The sequence below is a fragment of the Polistes dominula genome, unplaced genomic scaffold, assembly GCF_049000335.1.
Source record: "Polistes dominula isolate Pdom_NZ unplaced genomic scaffold, Pdom_raw_medaka contig_24, whole genome shotgun sequence".
NCBI lineage: Eukaryota > Metazoa > Arthropoda > Insecta > Hymenoptera > Vespidae > Polistes > Polistes dominula.
In genome coordinates, this window is record NW_028301150.1 from 3,830,976 (window position 1) to 3,851,349 (window position 20,374).

The window sequence follows — 20,374 nt, forward strand, 5'->3', positions numbered from 1 at the left end:
TGGAGTCTGGGCGGATGTCGACAGTTTCGGAGCAGGCGAATGAGCGGGTGCGTCTGACGGGTGGTCGTCCGAGGTGTCCAGGTATGCTGGCTTCAAGGCGTCTGTAGACACGGACTTTTCAGCGCCGTTCACCAGGATGACATACACTTTGTCATTGATGCGGCGGATGACTTTGTGTGGTCCTGTGTACGGAGGTTCGAGCGGTTTTCTGACCGTGTCGACTCGCAGGAAAACGTGCGAGCATGTTCGGAGGTCCTTGAAGAAGAAAGGACGGTGGCGAGAGTGGTCCGTTGCCGGAGTAGCACTTAGAGTCTGCATGAGTCCCCGTAGTCGGCCGACGAAGGAGGTCGGGTCGACGGGTGAACTGCTGGGCGTGAAGAAACCGCCGGGAACGCGAAGCGTTGTGCCGTAGACCATCTCTGCCGGCGAGGCTTGCAAGTCCTCCTTGTACGCGTTCCGTAGGCCGAGTAGCACAAGAGGAAGTGCGTCGGGCCAAGGAACTCGAGCGCACATTAGTGCTGCCTTGAGTGTTCGGTGGAACCTCTCTACCATGCCGTTAGCCTGAGGGTGATGAGGTGTAGTGCGGATTCTGGTGGCCCCCGAGGCCTGAGCGAGTGCGGCGAAGAGTGCCGACTCGAACTGGGTGCCCTGGTCCGAGGTGATGGTGAGCGGGCATCCCTTGTCCGCAATCCAAGCCGATGTGAAGGCCCTGGCGATGGTTTCTGCCCGGATGTCCTTGAGAGGAACAGCCACTGGCCATCTGGTGAATCGGTCGATGATGGTAAGGCAGTACCGGTATTCTCCTACCTGGGGCAGTGTGATGAGGTCGACGTGCACATGCTCGAATCGACTTTCCGTGGTCTGGAAGCGGGAAAGCTCTGCGCGGTTGTGTCGCGCGACCTTGGAGCGTTGACACGGTAGGCATGCGCGTGCCCATGCGGTGATGTCCTTACGTAGACCGGGCCAGATGAACTGCCTCGATACATCTCGTACCGTTGCGCGGACACCCGGGTGAGCCAGACTATGAATGGCTTCGAAGGCGGTTGTGCGGAGCGAGCGGGGTAGGTATGGCCGTACTCGCCCGTCGTGTATGTCGCAGGTCACCTCGAATCCTTCGATGTTGAGTCGCTGAAGGTTGAGTGAGGTGCGTGCTGCGAGCGATGGGAGCTCGTCATCCCTGGCCTGTGCTGCGGCGATGGTCTCCGGGCTAAGTGCCGAAGGCAAGCTGATTGTGGCGCAGGTTGAGGTTGGCGGCGTCGGCGATGACGTAGTGGCGTTCGTTGGCCCATCCGGAGCTGGAGCGTCCTCCGTCGTCCGGGAGAGAGCATCGGCGACGACGTTGTCTGCGCCGTCCACGTGCTGGAACGTGATGTCGAACTGGAGCAAGAAGTCCAGCTGACGTTGCTGACGTGGCGAGGCCTTGTCCGAGGGTTGGTTAGCCGCGAAGGTGAGCGGACGATGGTCCGTTAATACTGTAAATGGACGACCCTCGAGGATACGTCGGAAGTGGTGAACTGCTAGGAAGACGGCTAGGAGCTCCCTGTCATAGGTGCTGTAGCGAGCCTGCGTCGGTGACAATGTTTGCGAGAAGAAACCGACAGGCTGCCATTCACCGTTAACCAATTGTAGGAGCGCGGCACCAACGGCCGTGCTGGATGCGTCGGTAGCCAGCCGAAGAGGAGCAGTAGGTGACAGGAAAGCGGTTTCCACTGCTCCGGCAAGGCTGCGTCGTGCGTCCTCGAAGGCTCGATCTGCTGCGTCGTTCCAAACCAGCGGACGCCGGCTGCGCTTGGGAAGACCCCGAAGAAGCTGGTTGAGCGGCGCCTGGATGTGAGCTGCATGCGGTAGACTCCTCCTAAAGAAGTTGATGACGCCCAGGAAGCGTCGCAGGCCTTTTGGTGTGGTAGGCTTCTGGTAGTTCCGGATGGCATCGATCTTGCGCTCCGGAGGACGGATGCCGTTGGCGGAGACTCGGTAGCCCAGGATGGTGACGCTGGGCAGTCCGAGCTGGACCTTGTCCACCTTGTAAGATAGTCCGGCCTCCCGTAGACGGTCGAAGAGCATCCGTAGGTGACGTAAATGTTCTTCGTGCGAGGAGGACCGGATGAAGAGGTCGTCGATGTAGCTTCGGACGAACGGTAGGTCCCGGAGTAAGGAGTCCATAAACCGCTGGAACGTCTGTGATGCGTTCCGAAGACCTAGCGGCATCCTCTGGAACTCGTATAGACCGAACGGCGTCGTGACCGCTGTTTTCTCGATATCTTCCTTGGCCATCGGAATCTGGAAGTATGCCTCCTGGAGGTCCAGTACCGAGAAAACCGAGCAGCCACCGCTATCCTCGAGTAGGTCCTCGATGACAGGAAGGGGATAGCGATCCGGAAGCGTGACGGCATTGAGACGACGGAAGTCTCCCGTAGCTCGGAACCCGCCTGTGGGTTTTTCCACCAGGTGCAGAGGGCTGGCCCATGGACTCGACGAAGGCCTGATGACTCCCTGACGCAGGAGGCGGTCGAACGTGGCTTTCGCCGCTGCTAAGCGCTCGCCGGAGAGGCGGCGCGGTCGCTCGAAGACAGGCGGTCCGGAGGTTGTGATGCGATGCACCACCGAGGAGCCCTGAAGCGCTGCTCCCCTCTCGGAGGGCTGGGCGAGGTCTGCGTACTCGGCGAGCAGCTTGTCGTAGGCGGTGCGATAGTGGAGATCCAGGGGTCCCGCGATGGCGTCGACCCCGTGAACGGAAGCCTTCCGGTAGTGCATCGTCGCTTCCTTAGAAGAGGCCGGGTCGATCAGTCGTTGCCTTCGAATATCCACCAGGAGGCCTGTGTGGTTGAGGAAGTCCGCTCCTAGGATGGGCACGGGCACGTCGGCGACGGTGAATACCCAGGGGAACTCGCGTTGCAGACCCAGGGTGAGCGTAAGTAGGCGTCGTCCGTAAGTGGGGATCGGTGACCCGTTGGCCGCGATGAGCTGGAGACTGTCCTGGGACAACGGTCCGGAAACTAGGCGGCGCGGCAGGAGTGATACCACGGAGCCGCAGTCGATGAGCATCGCTTGTCTGAGCGAGCTCTCATGAACGTGGAGGCGGAAGTCCGAGAAGGATCGAGCGGCGCCACCGTGTACCGCCAAGTTGTGCGGCGGCGCTACTCGTTTAACGCCCTGTCCTGTTCGTAGCTACACGGTGGGATGCAGTGCAGTGCCCTCTCCTGGAATTTCCGGTGGTAGCGACACCAGGGCGATCTCGTGGACGTGGCGCCCCCCCGGCTGCGCGTGGCCGGGAGCGTGAGCGAGAGCGTGATCGACCGCCGAGGTTGACGGTCAACCGGTGGAATTGGTCGGCCATCCGGTTGAGTATATCGGTCTGCCGGTTAAGTTGATCGGTCATCCGGTTGAGTTGCTCGGCCATCCGATTGTTAGAGAGGGTCAGGTTGGCGAGTGTCGCGTGCATCGCCGTGTGTTCCCCGTCCACGTGGTCCCGCCGAAGTGGGGGCCCGGATAGGGCGGTGCCTGGCGGAGAGAGAGAGCGCCTCTTTTGGGTAGCACAGACACCCGGCGCGAACTCGCAGACGCCGTCGGCCCTGGCGGCGAGCTCGTCCAGGTCCATATTCTGCAGGAGCCGCAGTAACTGGGAGATTTGCGGAGGCAGGAGGTCGAACCATCGGACCTTGATGGCGTCGTCACTGACGTTGTCGCCAGCGAGGTGGCGCATGTGGCGAAGGAGCTGAGACGGCGAGCGGTCGCCCATAGTAAGGCCGGAGAACAGCTTCTGCAGCCGTCTCTCCACCGTGTCGCCCAAACGAGCGATGATGTGCTTCTTCAGCTGCTCGTATTTACCGGTAGCTGGTGGCGTCCTTAGCACATCCTGGAGCTCCTCGACCGTATCCTGGTCCAATTCTGCTAAGGCGACGTAGTAGCGTTCGTCGTCCGAGTGCATCCGGTAGTTCATGAAGATGGCCTCCAGCTGCACGAACCAGAGGTCCGGATGTCGACGCGTGAAGGGTGGATAGCGAGCAGGTCGGCGTCCGGCGTCGCTGGGCTGGCCGGCCTCGGCGTAGGTGCAGGCGGTGGTCAAGACGTCGGAGGTCGGCGTGGTGGCCGGTGCCGTATTCTGACGCTCGGCGTCGCGCTGGGAAGCCTCGGCGCGTGTGGTGGGCATCTTTCTCTCTTACTTCTCTCTCTTTTTTTTTCTTTGAGGCGAAGAGGTGCCGGTGATGAAGGCAAAGTCAGTACTTACACGAAGATAGGCAGCGCCTGAGAACACGTGGCGTTGGAGAGCACGTGGTGATGAAGAACACGTGGTGTCGCCGAGCACGTGGTGCTGAGAAGCCAGTGGTCTGGAAAGCACGTGGGGCCGCTGAAGATGGTCCTCGGGATCACGTCGGGGTCACCAATTTGGGATATTCTTTCCCTAGGTTACTAGGCGCGTTAAGGCGCGTTCACACCGACGCGAGGAACGGCCGCGGAGAAAGGAATGGGCCTAGGAGACTCCGTGTGGAGGAAAGAAATTCCCGATTATATTTTTGATCCCGTGGGACGATATTTATTTGTCGGCGTGGTGTGCCACGTGGTCACGTACAGAAGATAATGTTTGCACACAGGAGATACTTTTTACACAGTGAGCGCGATGAGAGAAGTGCGACCGGACGGTTCGACTGATGAAGCAGAAGTGATGTGGTTTTTCCTGCGTGTGCACCGCCACGGCGATCCAGGCATGCGGAAGTGGGGAGAGCAACAGTCGCAGTGGTCACTCTTCTGCTCTGACCAACCAAAGGCGTGGTCAGGCCAATCAGATGCCCCTGCGGAACCGCGTCATGAGGTGCTTGCGTATGTTAGTGCTGGCGGCCGAGAGGTGTCAGCACTTTTCCTGCGCGCGCTGCTATAGCTGCGCGCTGTTGGCCGAGAGATGTCAGCACTGCGCTGGTGCGAGACGCCACACAACTATAGTCGCGCGCCCTCTTCTTTACTCCGTCGGTAAAACAGAGATTACCGATCCGTCACAGAAATAATAATGTAATTTCATTCGTGAACAATAGATAGCATATTAAGTGGTGACGACAATTCCAACAGTTTAGGACAATTAGAGCAAAATACAGCGTACAAATTTCAAAAGAAGATATTTAATACACATGATAAAAAACGGACAGAGAAGATACTCGTTACTCAGGGTCTAAGATTAAAGGTAGAATATATTTGAAAAAGTTTCAGAAAACAAAAAATAAATTTTGATCTGTAAAAACAAGTTTTTCCAAGGAACTTATTGTTTGAGTTAACAAATAAAGACCAGTCATTATAATTTCATTGTTTAGCTAAAGTAGTAATAGTAAATACAATTTACATATGTAATGAGTAACAGAACTCTTAGATAGTATTCTATAAAAATCTTTTTATTATAGTAATGATGAATGAAATATGATCAATAAATTTGGTAAACATAACTTAAGATAACTTTGTGATATTAACATCATTTTAATTGGACCTAATTTAACTGCAATAGAAATAATATATAAGTTTCTGATCTTGAATCATTATCATTTAAAACTTTAACTTCATAGTTTAATAGTTCCTATAACTCATCATTGGTTCATGTCAAATCTTCATTGGGAGATATTTTATAATATTGTTGGTAACAATATTATTGATCTATTTTAAAATAAAGGAAAAATACATTATTTCAAAATATGCTTTTCATACTTTAATAATAATATTAGACGTTAAAGCAATGCAAACAAGTGTACGTTATCTATAATAAATACAGATGTAACACGTGAAACGAAAAAAAATTAATACTTTATATTATTAATAAAGTCAAAAGTAATAAGCCAATCAACTGCGAGAATAGTAGAACCGCGAAAAATTAAATCTACTAATCGTAAGTATTTAAATACCTACTGACAATTCGATTTATAATTTAAAAAGTGAATGTAATAGTCAAAATTTATATATTATTTTTTTTATATCTTCTTATCATTGTTTAAAATTACTTTTTAGTTACAACTATGATCAACTTTTGATTATTTTATAACAAAATATATAGAGTAAACAACGCATCAAATTATTTTCATGTTTTACTCACATTTTTAATAATAATTGAAAATTTAAGAAAAGAATTATTACAAATCTTAATTTTTAAATAGTGTATTACAAATTTTCTTAGTTAATTTCTTTCTTTAAATCTTCATTAATTCGGTTTTTATTCCAATGTCCAATCTAATATCACTTTATCTTAAGAATGACAAATATTGTAACAGAATGAACAGAAAAGATAAAATGTTTAATCAGTGTTGCCGACAAAGCCAATTGGATCGTTATAAATATCATTTATAACCTTGCTTTCAGTTTAATCTGCAGTTAGGCGAACACGAGCAGAGTCATACAGTAGAACTTCGTTAAAGTATATATCAATATTTAGTATTTTCATGTTTATGTATAAACGCGCTAATATTACTGTATTATTAAAATTTAAATTATCAGTGAAAGATTTAGTAAATTTTTACATTAATTATTATTTGTTTAAAATTTAATTGTTTTTAGCGTTTTAAACTATTTCTTTATTTTTATTTGTGGATTTTCAAAATTAATGGTTTAAAGTAATGTTAAAGTAGTTTATTTATAAAAGTGTTATTTTTTGAAAAGTGCAAGATTATAAGAAAATTGTAATAAAATGTTTCTTTATCTTATTATGGTTGTTATTTAAATTATATACCAAAAATTTATTTAATTTCAGATATTCATATTATAATATATAACCACAAAAACAAAAATGAAGTTCGCTGAACATCTATCCGCTCATATTACTCCTGAGTGGCGTAAACAGTACATAAGTTATGAGGTAAATAATTTACTTGTTAAATTATTTTATTTGTTATTTATAGTTTATGATGAATGTTAAATAAATTTTATTATTATAGGAAATGAAAGCGATGCTTTATACAGCAGTGGAGGAAGCACCTTCTTCAGAAAGTGTAGAACCAGAAGTGATACAAAGGCACTTTGCTTCCTTTGATGAAGTATTTTTCACATTTTGTGATCGTGAATTAAAAAAGATCAATACTTTCTATTCTGGTAAGTAGATATTTTGTAAGAAAAAAATGTATAAGCAATAATAACAATTTCTTTATTGATGTAAATGATTATTTTTTATAGAAAAGTTAGCGGAAGCTACACGTAAATACGCTGCATTACTAAACGAATTAAAAACAGCCTTAGAATTACAGCAGGGCACTGGAAAAAATAAAGGAAAATCTAATTCCAGATTGCATCTACCGACGAGAAAATTACGAGAATTGAAACTTGCATTTTCAGAGTTTTATCTTTCTCTCATACTTTTGCAAAACTATCAAAATCTTAATTATACTGGCTTTCGTAAAATTCTTAAAAAACACGACAAGGTATTTAATGGAGTAATATAGTAATAGATTTCTAATATTCGCTATAAAAGCTTCCTAAACATATCAAAAATATTTATTAAGATAAGAAAAAGTCAAGAAACAACCATCACCTTATGTTCCTTCACGTTTCCAACTATACATCCAAGTAATAATCCAAATACTATTTGTATCAATTAAAAAAAATATTAATATGCTTTATAATATTATTGTTGTTTGCAGTTATTGTCTGTGGAGAGTGGATCAAAATGGAGAGTAGAATGCGTAGAAATAGCTCATTTCTATACTTCGAAAGATATAGACAAGCTTATACAAGAAACAGAGGCAACTGTAACGAATGATCTTGAAGGTGGAGATAGACAACGTGCTATGAAAAGACTTCGTGTACCACCTCTTGGAGAACATCAGAGCCCATGGACTACTTTCAAAGTGGGATTATTTTCTGGAAGTTTTATAATTTTGTTTATTACTGTTATTCTCTCAGGTATCATATATATACATTTAAATTCTCTATTTATTCTAATAATGTGAACCATAATTAGGATACATTATTTTTTTTTACTCTTTACAGGAGTATTTCATGAAAGTGGAGAAAATTTAAAAATAGCCTTTCGTTTGTACAGAGGACCAATGCTTATCATTGAATTTTTATTTCTAATTGGCGTTAACGTTTATGGTTGGAGATCTTCTGGAGTAAATCATGTATTAATATTTGAATTAGATCCACGAAATCATCTATCCGAACAACATCTTATGGAATTGTCGGCAGTCCTCGGAGTAGTATGGGCATTAAGTCTATTAAGTTTCCTTTATAGTGCTAGTCTCAGTATTCCACCTTACGTAAATCCCTTAGCTCTTGTTTGTCTTATGTTGATATTTTTTCTCAATCCATTAAGAATCTTCCATCACGAAGCACGCTTTTGGTTACTGAAAATCATTGTAAGTGATTGTTACAAATAATCTCAATGAAATATTAGATTATTCTACAACAGATAATTCTAATCGATTTATTTTATTGTAGGGTCGTGTTTTGGTGTCTCCATTCGCGTATGTTAATTTCGCAGATTTCTGGTTGGCCGATCAATTAAATAGTTTAACTACTGCTTTATTGGATTTTCAATTTTTAACATGTTTTTACATTACGAATGGTAATTGGTTCGATGTAGGAAACACAAAACAATGTACATCAGGATCTTTGATCATCAGACCTATTGTTAATTGTTTACCAGCTTGGTTTCGTTTTGCTCAATGTTTACGAAGATATCGTGATTCTAAAGAAGCATTTCCACATTTAGCAAATGCTGGAAAATATTCTACTACCTTTCTAGTTGTTATAACTAATACTTTGTATAATTATCATCGAGGTGAGTTAAAATGGTTGATTTGTATAAACATTTATTTATATGAAATTAATCAAATATAATAATATCAAATAAATAAATTGATTGTGTTTATATTAGATGAATATTTTAATCAATGGGAAAATCCATGGTTATGGTCGTGGGTAACAAGTTGCATAGTTAATTCAGTATATTCTTACACTTGGGATTTAAAAATGGATTGGGGACTTTTGGATAGTAACGCCGGTGAAAATAAATTTTTAAGAGAAGAAGTTGTCTATTCTGCAGCGGTAAGCATTGCAATAATATAATTTATTAATATTGTTAATTACTGTTGTCATAATAAATTGTAAAAATCCATTTCAGGGATTTTATTATTTTGCGATAATAGAAGATTTTATATTAAGATTCATATGGGTTGCAAGTTTCATTTTAGTACAGTGCAAATATATTTCCAACGACATGATAACATCTATTGTTGCACCTCTTGAAGTATTTAGGTATGATTTTATATTATTTGTATATTTTAATATATTAATAATCCATCAATGTATGTGTATAACTTTGTAGGCGTTTTATTTGGAATTTCTTTCGATTGGAGAACGAACACTTAAACAATTGCGGTAAATTTCGTGCGGTACGGGACATTTCCATAGCACCGATCGAAAGTTCTGATCAAACGCAAATTCTTCGTATGATGGACGATGAAAATGGTGTATTGAATAGAGGTAAACGTAAAGGTGGTGGTAAAAAGCAAGGAAATACGAAGGAAGATAAAAGAGCGTTACTCAAAGAGGAAACTATTGATATTGATATATCGAATGCTAGTTGAGAATTACATCAACGAGACTTATAAAAAAACAATCAAAATATACATATATATATATACATATAGTTGGATAGAATATTGTGTATGCATCTAAGAGTAGTTAGAATTTGACCAAGTTTTTTTCAACTTTAAATAATGAGGTAGTATTAATCGAATTTAGTGTAAAAACCTTATATCTGTGGTATAATAGGTGTCCTGTAATTTTTATATAGGACACCCTGTATAAATAACTTATAGTTAGTGATAACAAAAGTGATGCGTGTTATCTGGCTTTTGTATTATCTCTTGAAAGTACTCTCATTCATAATGTAAATATTTATTAGAATATGATATACTATTTTTGAATGGAGAGTCTTTCGTTACATAAAAATTTATAAGGCTTTTAAGAACATGATGCATTTATATTCATTTTTCTTTGTAGTTTCCATTTAGAGAGTATGATTTACTATATTTATGTATATAATGCATATAAGTAGCATCAAAATATAAATGCGTTATTGTATTAGTGCTAAAAAAATGAGGCTCATTCCAAATTAGTGCGTTCCACGTCTTTTTTTTCATATTAGTTATATATACATATACAATATATATAATAACTATATATATATATATATATATAACTAATATGAAAATAATTATATATATAATAATAATATAATATATAATGTATATAATAACTATATATATATATATATATATATAACTAATATGAAAATAATTATATATATAATAATATAATATAATATATAATATATATATTATATGGTATTAATATATATATATTATTTTATATTGTATTATATATATGTATATAAATTTATATTATATTAACTCCTCACACGTTGTTATAGTGCAAGAGGTTGAAAATATATTATTTGTTCGATGCATGATAAATATATTTTTTATAGTCTCTTTATATGAATAATATTTAGTAAGAGAGAATGAGAGAGAGAGAAAGAGAGAGAGAGAGAATAAATAATTAGATTTAGATTATGTTTCTCTACAAAAGACATAACGTGTCCAGCGTTTAAAAATTATAGATAAATAGTGCAGTTATAGGGTTAATTACAATATTCGTCTTATGGTTTGCTAAAGAATATTTTAGATACTAGAGCAGTATTATACTTATTGTTAATATAGCTTAATACGCCATTCTTTATGTTAATACATTTACAAAAATCATTATTATTTTAACTACGAATTAAATTTTATTTACAATCATTGTTATTAATTAAAAAAAAAAAAAAAAAAATTATTGCATTTGTAACGGAATTATCATCGGATTCGCACAAAATTCTTTTTCCAATTTTTTTTTCAAACAGAGAAAGATTTTTATTGCTTTTTCATCTCTTTTAAATTCGTCAAAACTATATTAAGAAAATTCAACGTTAATTTTATTATTGCATTTAAAGGAAATAAATTTTAAATTATTGTATGAAAAATAGGATATATCATAAAACTATTTTTTCAATTGTACGCAATACACATTTCATATGTCAAATTTGGATTAAATCGATCGAAATAAAAAAACTAGGAAGATTATAATTTTAAATGTAAATTTTATTTTTCTACAATTTCATTCAATGTATATTTGAAAGGAAAATATTGAAATCTCATAATAAAATATATGATTTCGATAATCTATATTGATTTTAATTGTTATTGCTATGGTACTTCATGAATAAGTGATGATGAATCGTAACAGGGACGATAATGATAATTATGAAATATGAGGATGACAATGACAAAATAATAATAATAATAATATTACTAATTATAATAAAAAAAAATAACATAATATATATAATATAATATGAAATAACGTGTTAATAATATTTACGATGACAATCAAACAGCACGCCGTTCAAATTTTAAAACTACAATCATTGTCAGTGATAAAGAAAAATATTCATAATACGTTTAATATTAATACTAATATAATAGTAATTAATAATAATAATAATAATAATAATAATAGTAGTAGTAGTCACGCGCACATGTCTGCTTTTATATGTATATATGTATATATGTGTTTATATGTATATATATATATATGTATATTCTCTGTACAAAAAATTGGTCGCGTTAATAATAAGCGAACCAAAATCTTGCGTTAAAGCAAACAATTATTAATAATTAAAATATTTTATCAGTGATATTTAATCTTTTATCTCGTTCTAATTATAAGAATAAGGAAATTTACCAGATTTAAATTGCATCGCGAAAGCCTCGTAACTTTGACAAATTATAAGCAAAATTATGACGCTTTTCACGATTATAAATAACGTAAAACAAAGTTTGATAATATAAAAAAAGAATATACTAAAAAAAAAAAAAACTTTTGAGATTCGATCAATATGATTGATAATGAAATTTTCAAATCGTTTTATCCATCCTGATATTAAAAAAAAAAAAAAAAAAAATATATATATATATATATATATATATATATATATATATATATATATGTACATTTATAATAATTGATAAGATATCAATTACATCAAATTTAAAAGTATCTTGTTTGTAGGCAATTTATTAACAACACAATTGATTTATACAATGTCATCACATCGCGGATGTCATCGTTATTTAATCAATTTTTATATTTTTTTTTTTATAACTACGTGATAGTAGCTCGTCGAACAAATTACTCATGTAATTGTAATGTCTTTTGAACGTTCGATGTACGAATTATATACATCATCGTTCAAGTTTTTAAATATTTTTTATTTATTCTCTAATTCATAAAATATTTAAATTCGATGTACAACGAATCACTGAAGTATTCGTACACCCGCTGTTAATTATTATTTGCTTGTAATATAATATTTCAACGTTTTTATACACAAATACATATTTTAAGATTATTCGATTTTAAAATTGATATCAATATTGTAACTTTCTTTTACAAGTAAATTTCATTTATATCAAATTGATCCTAATGGGTTGCAGCCCAGAATTTCATACAATCAAAGGGCCCCCTTCGCGGTAAAAAAATAATTAAAACAATTGTCGACAAAATGGCGAATGAGTCGCCATAACTAATCCAAACTTTGGTTAATTAGATAGATCTCCAAACAATGTTAGTCCAGGACTCTCAAAGTTAATGATCCATCTCTGAGGGTGGGCACGAATACTCCTGTGATTTATTGTAACTATAATATATATTAAATATATATATATATATATATAGTATTCGTCAATGAATAATATTCATCATTGGTTCATAACATTCTTGTTTGAAACTTACAAAAAATATGATAAAGATTGTTAAAAATATTATTAAACACAAAGAAACGAGGCTTTCTTTCAATAGCAGATCTGGTTTCCATTTTATCCAGTTTAATAAACGTGCTACACCATTTTTAATACGATGTACGTGATCATTAATTTGATCAGTAATCGTCGGCAAGTATACAAAGGCTTATTTTTATCCGCTGTCTTATTAACTTCGTCGTATATTTGTCATTGGAACCCTATTACAATTATTATCCTTAATAATATTATTATATTTATCTACAGGCTTCTTTATTTTCTTTATTTTTGTTTCTTATATATCGAGCAAACTTCAGTTTCCTAACAACTACGGTTTTTGTGGTCCAGTTTCTTAAATGACTAATGTAAGTATCAAAAAAATTAAAAAAGAAGATAAAGAATAGATGAAACAAGATAGAAGGAAAGAACAAAAATAACATAGATAATTTTTCTTGATAGATTATCAGTGGTAGCGGTCATCTATCCATTTCCAAGCTTAAAGACGAGAAAAACGTGAAAAATATTTCTCTCTCAATTTCATTTATATTATCCAAGATATTTATATATAAACAATAATTTTCCCTTTCCTTAAGTTTATCTTTCGAAATAGTAATTCATTATATTTCTCACGAAGAATAAAATAATTTACTGTAATATTTTTATTTCTTAATCTTTCACTACGAAGCACGAGAGGAATTTGGAAAGGGTATGAAGAAATTGTTCGTAGAAACACGACGTTCGATTTTCTTACCGATGAAACACAAGGTCGATCTCGACACTCTGATTAATTGTTTTTTTTTTTTTTTTATATTTTTCTTCTTCGAGAAAATGTTGATCTCGCAAGTAGCATGTAATAAATACAAGAAATAATGTCAAAGATATGTAATTGGGAAATAACAATAAATCTAATATTCAAATACTGAAGAGATTCGTGTAAAACATCAGCAAAAAGCATTGAAGTTTTTACGAAAGAATTGTTTCGAATGAAAACATTGGAGATTGATTTGTTTTATGACAAGATGGAGGAAGAGAAGAGCGCTCCTAAGAATGACGATAGGATGCTAACGAGATGAATGGGATGAGGTTGTACTTTGAGAACATTTTCCTACCTTGGAATATACTCAGAAAGGTTCCTGACCTCCGAGACGAGAGAAATTATGGCGATCGGATACGGATGAAGATAAACGATTGCCTTCCATCGTTGAATAACGAACGAACGAACGATCGAAGGAAAGAAGGAAAGAAGGAACGAAGGAAGGAATGAAGGAACGAACGATAGCGTGACTCCTCCTGTGCAGTCGTCGGTGTACACAACCGGACTCTAAAAATAATCCTTGTCTCGCGCCAGACGTTTAAAAAAAAGACCTAAGATATCCCTTTAGAAGGATGCACCGAAGAGAAGAGGAGTCTCCCCTTTAGTTGGAAGAGACTCGCGGAATTTAAACTCTGACGATCGTCGGTAAGAAAATTGCATATTTTCTCTCTCTCTCTCTCTCTTTATCTTTTTCTTTCTTTCTTTGACTATACTCGGATGGAACGGGTTTAGACGAGGCTGAGTATCCATCAGCCGTTTGGAAAGAGGAGCAAAGAAGAAGAAGAAAGAGAAGGATGAAGAAGATATTCGTTTGGAGACCGGCGTATGTTGACCGGACCGGACTGGACCGGACCGGCGTCGGTTCTCCGCACATCGGACGGATAAGTAGTTAGCGATACCTATAAATAGGTACGACGGTAGTAGTCTATATAGGGAATTATCGTCGCCATAAGACAGGATTGTCGCAAGTTTCCTCTACGGGATTTTCCTTCTTTTTTATTTATTTATTTATTTATTTTTTTTTTTTTAATGAAAAACTGGCAGAACGAACGTTCCTATTTATCTAGAAAATACTACTCATCTTCGCTAAAGACCATTTTTATCTTGCCAATGGTATCTAAATATGACCAGTAATTATGATAGTCGGACTTATATTAGTCAGAAAAAAAAAACAAATATGCGAATGATTTATTTTACGATTTATTTTATAAATATTAGTAATATATTGAATAAATCGTAAAATTCATTATTACTATTTTTTCGACTCAAGTTCATTGTCTTAATTACCGAAACAAATGAGTAGACACGCCTATGTTTATATATTAGGTCATCACAAAAGTTTCTTTTTTTCTGTTTTCAATAAATTTTTATGATGTTCGATTATTATTTTCAAATGATTACAAATTCGGAGAATATTTTATTAACTTTTTACTTTCTTTCGCAGCGATCAATATTCTTGGATTTCTTTCATTCATCTACCATCGAAGAAATTATTTTAGAGAAAAATTCGATTAACTAGATTTAGTTTAGATTTATTAAAAAAAAAAAAAAAATAGAGTGCATCTTTACCTTATCGATTAACAGACAACAAAGTGATTCAATGGGAAAGATAAATGGACGGCATCGTTCCTATCCCGAACTCTATTTAAACGCGAACAACCAAGAGTAGCTCACGAAGATTGGTACTTCCGTTTCATCGCGAAAGACCATCTTTACGTGTCTAATGATTTACGTTTCTTTTTTCTTTTTATTATTTTTGTTTCTTTTTTTTTTCATGCGTATACCTTTTCACTTCGTTTCTCGGATTTCATCGCAAAAAGATGAGGAGAAAGGATTGGTATTTAAAATTGAGATAAGAAGAAAAAGAAGAAGAAGAAGAAGAGGAAGAGGAAGAGGAAAGAAGATTAAATTTAATTTAAAATGAAGAAAATAAAAACAAAGGAGAATAGGAAGAAAGGAAAGAAGGAGAAATGTGGTTTACTCGAAATCACTCGAGATCGTCCACTAAATTGTTCGAAATAATCTATTGTCCCCTCTCAGCCCCGTTGAGAACGCGATAAAAGGCTAAAAAACCTGCCGCCCCTCTCCTCCCCCACCACACCTTTTTTTCCTTTTCCTTCGCGTCATCGAAGCTCAGCGAATCGATCTGTCGATTGTTCAAAGATGCGTGATGATTATGTCGTCATCTAGATCGTCCTTCTCGTCGTCTGTCTCTTCCGGTTGATTGGCTTCCGCTTGCGCAGCTTTTGGATCCTCGGCAATAGCCTTCAACCTTCTTTGCTTACGCCTGTGCAAAAGTTCGACGATTATGTATCCCATCGTTCCAATCATCAAAACGGTCAATAGTACGTAAAGCTTCATGCGGGCGCATAAATGCGTACTATAAGCGTATGCGATCACGAATCCTGCGCTTTCCCATAGCCTATAATTCGAAAACGCGGCCTCCTTGTTGCGCCTGAAGAGAGTACCGTACAGACCTGTGAACAAATCATTATTTATGGGTTTTTATTATTATTATTATTATTATTATGTAAAATTTTGGAAACTTAATGTATACAAATTTTGAGTTTTGGCAAGTGTATCTCTTCATTGGTTTACAAGAAACTCGTTAACTATTAATTATATTTTTTTTTGATTCCAATAATATGCATTAGGTTAGGTTAATTGTATACTTTCGGTGTATCTTGATAGATTAAGAAAAAAAATCCAATTATCTAGAATGTTATTTTTTTTGTTTTTTGAAATAGAATTAAATTTGTTAATAAGTGTGTGCAATTTTTAATATTTATTTATTAATTATTGGACAACTTAAGAGATTATTTTTTGGACAAACGAGTTCTCAATTTGTTAAATATTGTGTTCAATGTAAATATCATAAAACCGTACAAATCACGAGTATTAATGTGCTATTAATTTATATGAGGCTTTTATTGATAAAAATGATTGAGGTATAGGAAAAAGAAAAAGAAAAAGAAAAAGAAAAGAAAACATATTGGAATTCTTTTGATAGATTATTCTAATTGTAAGACTAATGTAATTCATTAGAACCGTTATTCTAAGCTATTATACCCTATGACGTAATGATATATCTCACAAAAACTTGACACGTTATATACAGGTTTTAATCCAATCACCTTCGTCTTTAACTGTCCGATTCGGCGAAAAAAAAGTGACGAGTGTTGGACCCGGAGCTGTGTTTTCATCATAACCCTTTCCATATTCATAATGACTAAAAATTTCAGGATATTCATGAGCAAAAACGTTTATTTGTCTATCTATTGATGATACAAAAAAAAAAAATTGAAAAATAACATCGTTAAAAAAAAAAAACATTTTGTAAGGAAGCAAAAATCACGTCCGTGAACACGTGTTCATCTCTTCGTAGGCAAATTTAAAATTGTTTTCTTCTTTTACGTTTATCACAGAGAAGATTAAATAAAAATGAATATAGGACGAAATAAGGAAAATTCAGTTTTACGATATCGATTATTCGTTCATCATTGATTGAAGAAAAAAAAAGGAGGAATTTTGAAAATTATTTAAGATTCTAAAACGATCATTATTAGCAATTTGTATTCCGATCTGTTATATTTATCATAAATTATTAAATAATACTAACCGTTAACTTGCGTTTGCCAGACAGCATCTCCGACTCCCCAAAGACCGGAAACCGAATAAAAAATGTAAGGGTTATCCGGGCGTGGTTTCCAAAGAAGCAACACAACTATTAGACAGGCGTGAACGATGGCACCAAGTGCCATCAATGGCTGTCTTCCTACGAATTTCATGAGAGAACCGAATAACAAGGAACAACCTGCGTTTACCACTCCAAAACATATCATCACGTATCCCACTTTGTGAACGCCCAGAACGCAAGAGATGTATGCCTGAAAGCAAACAAAAAATTCAAGATTTTTTATTTCTCTTTAGTGATTTCACTATTAATGATCAATAAAATTTACTAATGGAATTGAAATTTAATTTTTTTAAGTGAACAACTCAAGAGAGAGAGTGTTTATTCACATCATAGAAAAATAATTACTAATTGTTATTTACAATTAAATTTTTATTGGAATTAATTATTGAAAAATTGTTATTTTAAATTAAATTTATTATTATTAAATATATTATTTATTATTAAATTTACTTATACCAATATTATTTGCATTCCAAATGCAAACTATTGCATTACTTATAAAAGTATTTATACATTTCCTCGACTATACATACATTTTTTATTATTTGTTTCTTTATTTTTAAATTACAAATTTATAATTATAAATTTATTTAATTTATATACAATCATTTAATTATATAAATTATTTTTATAAAAATTAAAATATATATCGTATGTATTCCTATTTATAAATTGGTCCAAATTTTTCAAGCAACTCGATATTATAAATTTTCTATGATCCTCAATAAAAAAAAGATTATTTGTTAAAATTTTTCCTTTTTAACAAACTTTAAGGACCAGTGTTTCCTTTTCCATGGTTCATCTAAATTACTAATTAATAATAATAATTTGTAAAAAAAAAAATTCAATTCAATGTTACAACAACTGCATATATGAGTTTTGTGTTTGCCAATGTTATTCGCGTAGTTCTAACAATACAAATTAAAAATGCAATTATTTATTCAAAAAAATAAAAACATTTGAGACTTTTCACCGTGTCACTTGTTATTATTTAGAAATAAATTGGCAAAGGAAAAAGATAATGATCGTTCCAATCAGTTCGACATCGGGTGTGCTTATGGTTGGAGAGTTGTAAACAAGACAGACTCTGATCGAATCGTGACGTAGGTACTCGATGCACGAACCGGTATTTTGAAATCAAAGACTTACATGACCCTGGATTCGTTGGAATGGAAAGGACGATACTTCTACAAGTGGTAGAAAAATGACATTGAAATGACGTATTATAGCTTTGCACAGTGAAGAATAACACGAATGGAATCGGTTTCTTTTAACGCGCTATGCCAATTAAAGAATTTCATCAAAGTTGTTCGAATATGTTTTATATTATATTGGATATTGCTACATTATAATGTTTATTAGACAAAGAATTTTCATGGACAGATTACTAATTTACAACTTTGTTCACATTTATTCCACTAATAATTCCTGGATAATTTCTAAGACCAATGAATGTAACTGTGTACTTATTTATATATATATATATATAAGTATTATCTATACTTAGATATGTCCTGTACATAAATATATATATGGATATATATTATTACGCGAGTATGCAGTAAATAAACACGATAGGTGGGTAAGGTTTAACGAGCCGAGCTTGTTATTTGACGTATATATCGGGAAAATCCTTTCGATAAAATTTAAATTCCATCCTCGGTCGAGGAACTCGAATTATCGAGTATTCAAGAACGAGCCTTCGCACTTAGGACGATATCTGATCAATCGATATTGCTCTTTTCTCAAGAAATATACTAACTTTGTTTATTCAATAAGATGATATTTCAACGATTCTCGCTCATACTACATCACTTCAAATAATATAATACAATAGAACAAAACAAAAGAAATTAATATATAAATACTCGTTATAGTCGAAGGATGAAGCAAACGTCGATTCAAAAAAAAAAAAAAAATAAATAAATGTACATTTTTTTATTAGTTAGATGCATTTTCAAGAGAACGAACGAATGAACGTTAATATCTGAATCATCCTGTATAGCCTGAAGCGTTCACGAGATCGAGCCTGGTTAAATGGAGATGCACGTGTGCGTGCATGCTGATGTTGCAGGTGAAGAAGAGATACAGGTACATAACATTTCAGGTTTGGAAGCGGTATCGCGAGAATAAGATCGCAAGCTATTTATATCGAGCCAGCTGACTCAATGGAGTCAGTGCATAAGCGCACACGTCTGATAGAGAGAAAGAGTGACGAGAGGAGAAGAGAGAGGAAAGGAAAAAGAGGAAAAGAGATAAGAGTCAACGTCTCTCTCTCTTTCTTTCTCTCTTTCTCTCTTTATTTCTCTTTCGCCATTTAATTGCCCAATTACCTGGCCTCATCGGCGAATGCACTCCTCTCTCGTCGGACCAGTTTTAAGACGAGTTCGTTCGTTCGTAAAAGTTCGTTCGTTTCTTCGATAGCACCAGTCGTTGCACTTTTCGCGCCAACCTAACGCGGCCGAGTACCTTTTTCATTCGAACAAGACGAAGAATAAAAAAAGTTCTATCGTATTTGTAACTCTTATATTATACCTTTGAATCATACGAAGAATCAAATACTATTATGATTTTGTTGAGAACTTTAATTTAATGGATATTATAAAAATATTATTATATTTATTATTGGAACGTTGTTATTTAATTTTTAACAAAAAGATTTATTTTTTGATTAGGAATGTTTTTAAAATAATTATTATTTTGTAACTCACCGATTAGTTCATGAATTATATTATATAATATATTATTATATATATATATATATATATATATATTTATTATTTAGATATTAATATAATATTAATAATAATATAATATTATTATATTCATGTAAATATATATATTGTCCAAATATTTGTTGCCGATTTTATGAAAAGTTGTAATAAAAATTGAACATATGCATTTATGAATCAATATGAATTGTATATATTGTATGTATAAAATGTATTGTAACTTTTATGCATTGATGACTAAAATATATTCACATTAGTTGCGTTTGTAAGTATCTAAAGAGATGAAGAAAAAGTTGATTTGCAAGAAAATGACACGGAGTTAGAA

General features: G+C 35.9%; 2 protein-coding genes across 13 annotated transcripts in view; one reads left to right on the forward strand and one right to left on the reverse strand.

Annotated features, from left to right (window-relative positions):
- The first annotated feature begins 5,015 nt into the window (after window positions 1–5,015).
- Window positions 5,016–10,754, forward strand: LOC107065412 (solute carrier family 53 member 1). 5 transcript variants are annotated; one of them, XM_015319077.2, is made up of 11 exons: window positions 5,022–5,173; window positions 5,750–5,863; window positions 6,719–6,823; window positions 6,903–7,056; window positions 7,138–7,382; window positions 7,602–7,863; window positions 7,951–8,318; window positions 8,401–8,743; window positions 8,840–9,009; window positions 9,086–9,219; window positions 9,290–10,754. In XM_015319077.2, exons 3-11 carry the CDS (start codon window positions 6,755–6,757, stop codon window positions 9,549–9,551), a joined length of 2,007 nt encoding a protein of 668 aa, XP_015174563.1. In that variant the 5' UTR covers window positions 5,022–5,173; window positions 5,750–5,863; window positions 6,719–6,754; the 3' UTR covers window positions 9,552–10,754. The 5 variants fall into 5 exon arrangements, with proteins under 5 accessions (XP_015174562.1, XP_015174563.1, XP_015174564.1 ...); XM_015319078.2 differs by having other exon boundaries at window positions 5,031–5,173; window positions 5,800–5,863; XM_015319076.2 differs by lacking the exon at window positions 5,750–5,863 and having other exon boundaries at window positions 5,016–5,173.
- Window positions 10,755–14,769: 4,015 nt separating this feature from the next.
- The window catches only part of LOC107065416 (UNC93-like protein), a 39,884-nt gene continuing 34,279 nt past the window's right edge, over window positions 14,770–20,374 (reverse strand). For all 8 annotated transcript variants that reach the window (XM_015319090.2, XM_089177653.1, XM_089177652.1 and 5 more), the window contains 2 exons: window positions 17,240–17,507; window positions 14,770–16,097 (listed from right to left, as the gene is read on the reverse strand). In XM_015319090.2, coding sequence (XP_015174576.1) covers window positions 15,778–16,097; window positions 17,240–17,507 — 588 coding nt within the window. In that variant the 3' untranslated portion in view covers window positions 14,770–15,777. The remainder of the gene's footprint in view (window positions 16,098–17,239; window positions 17,508–20,374) is intronic.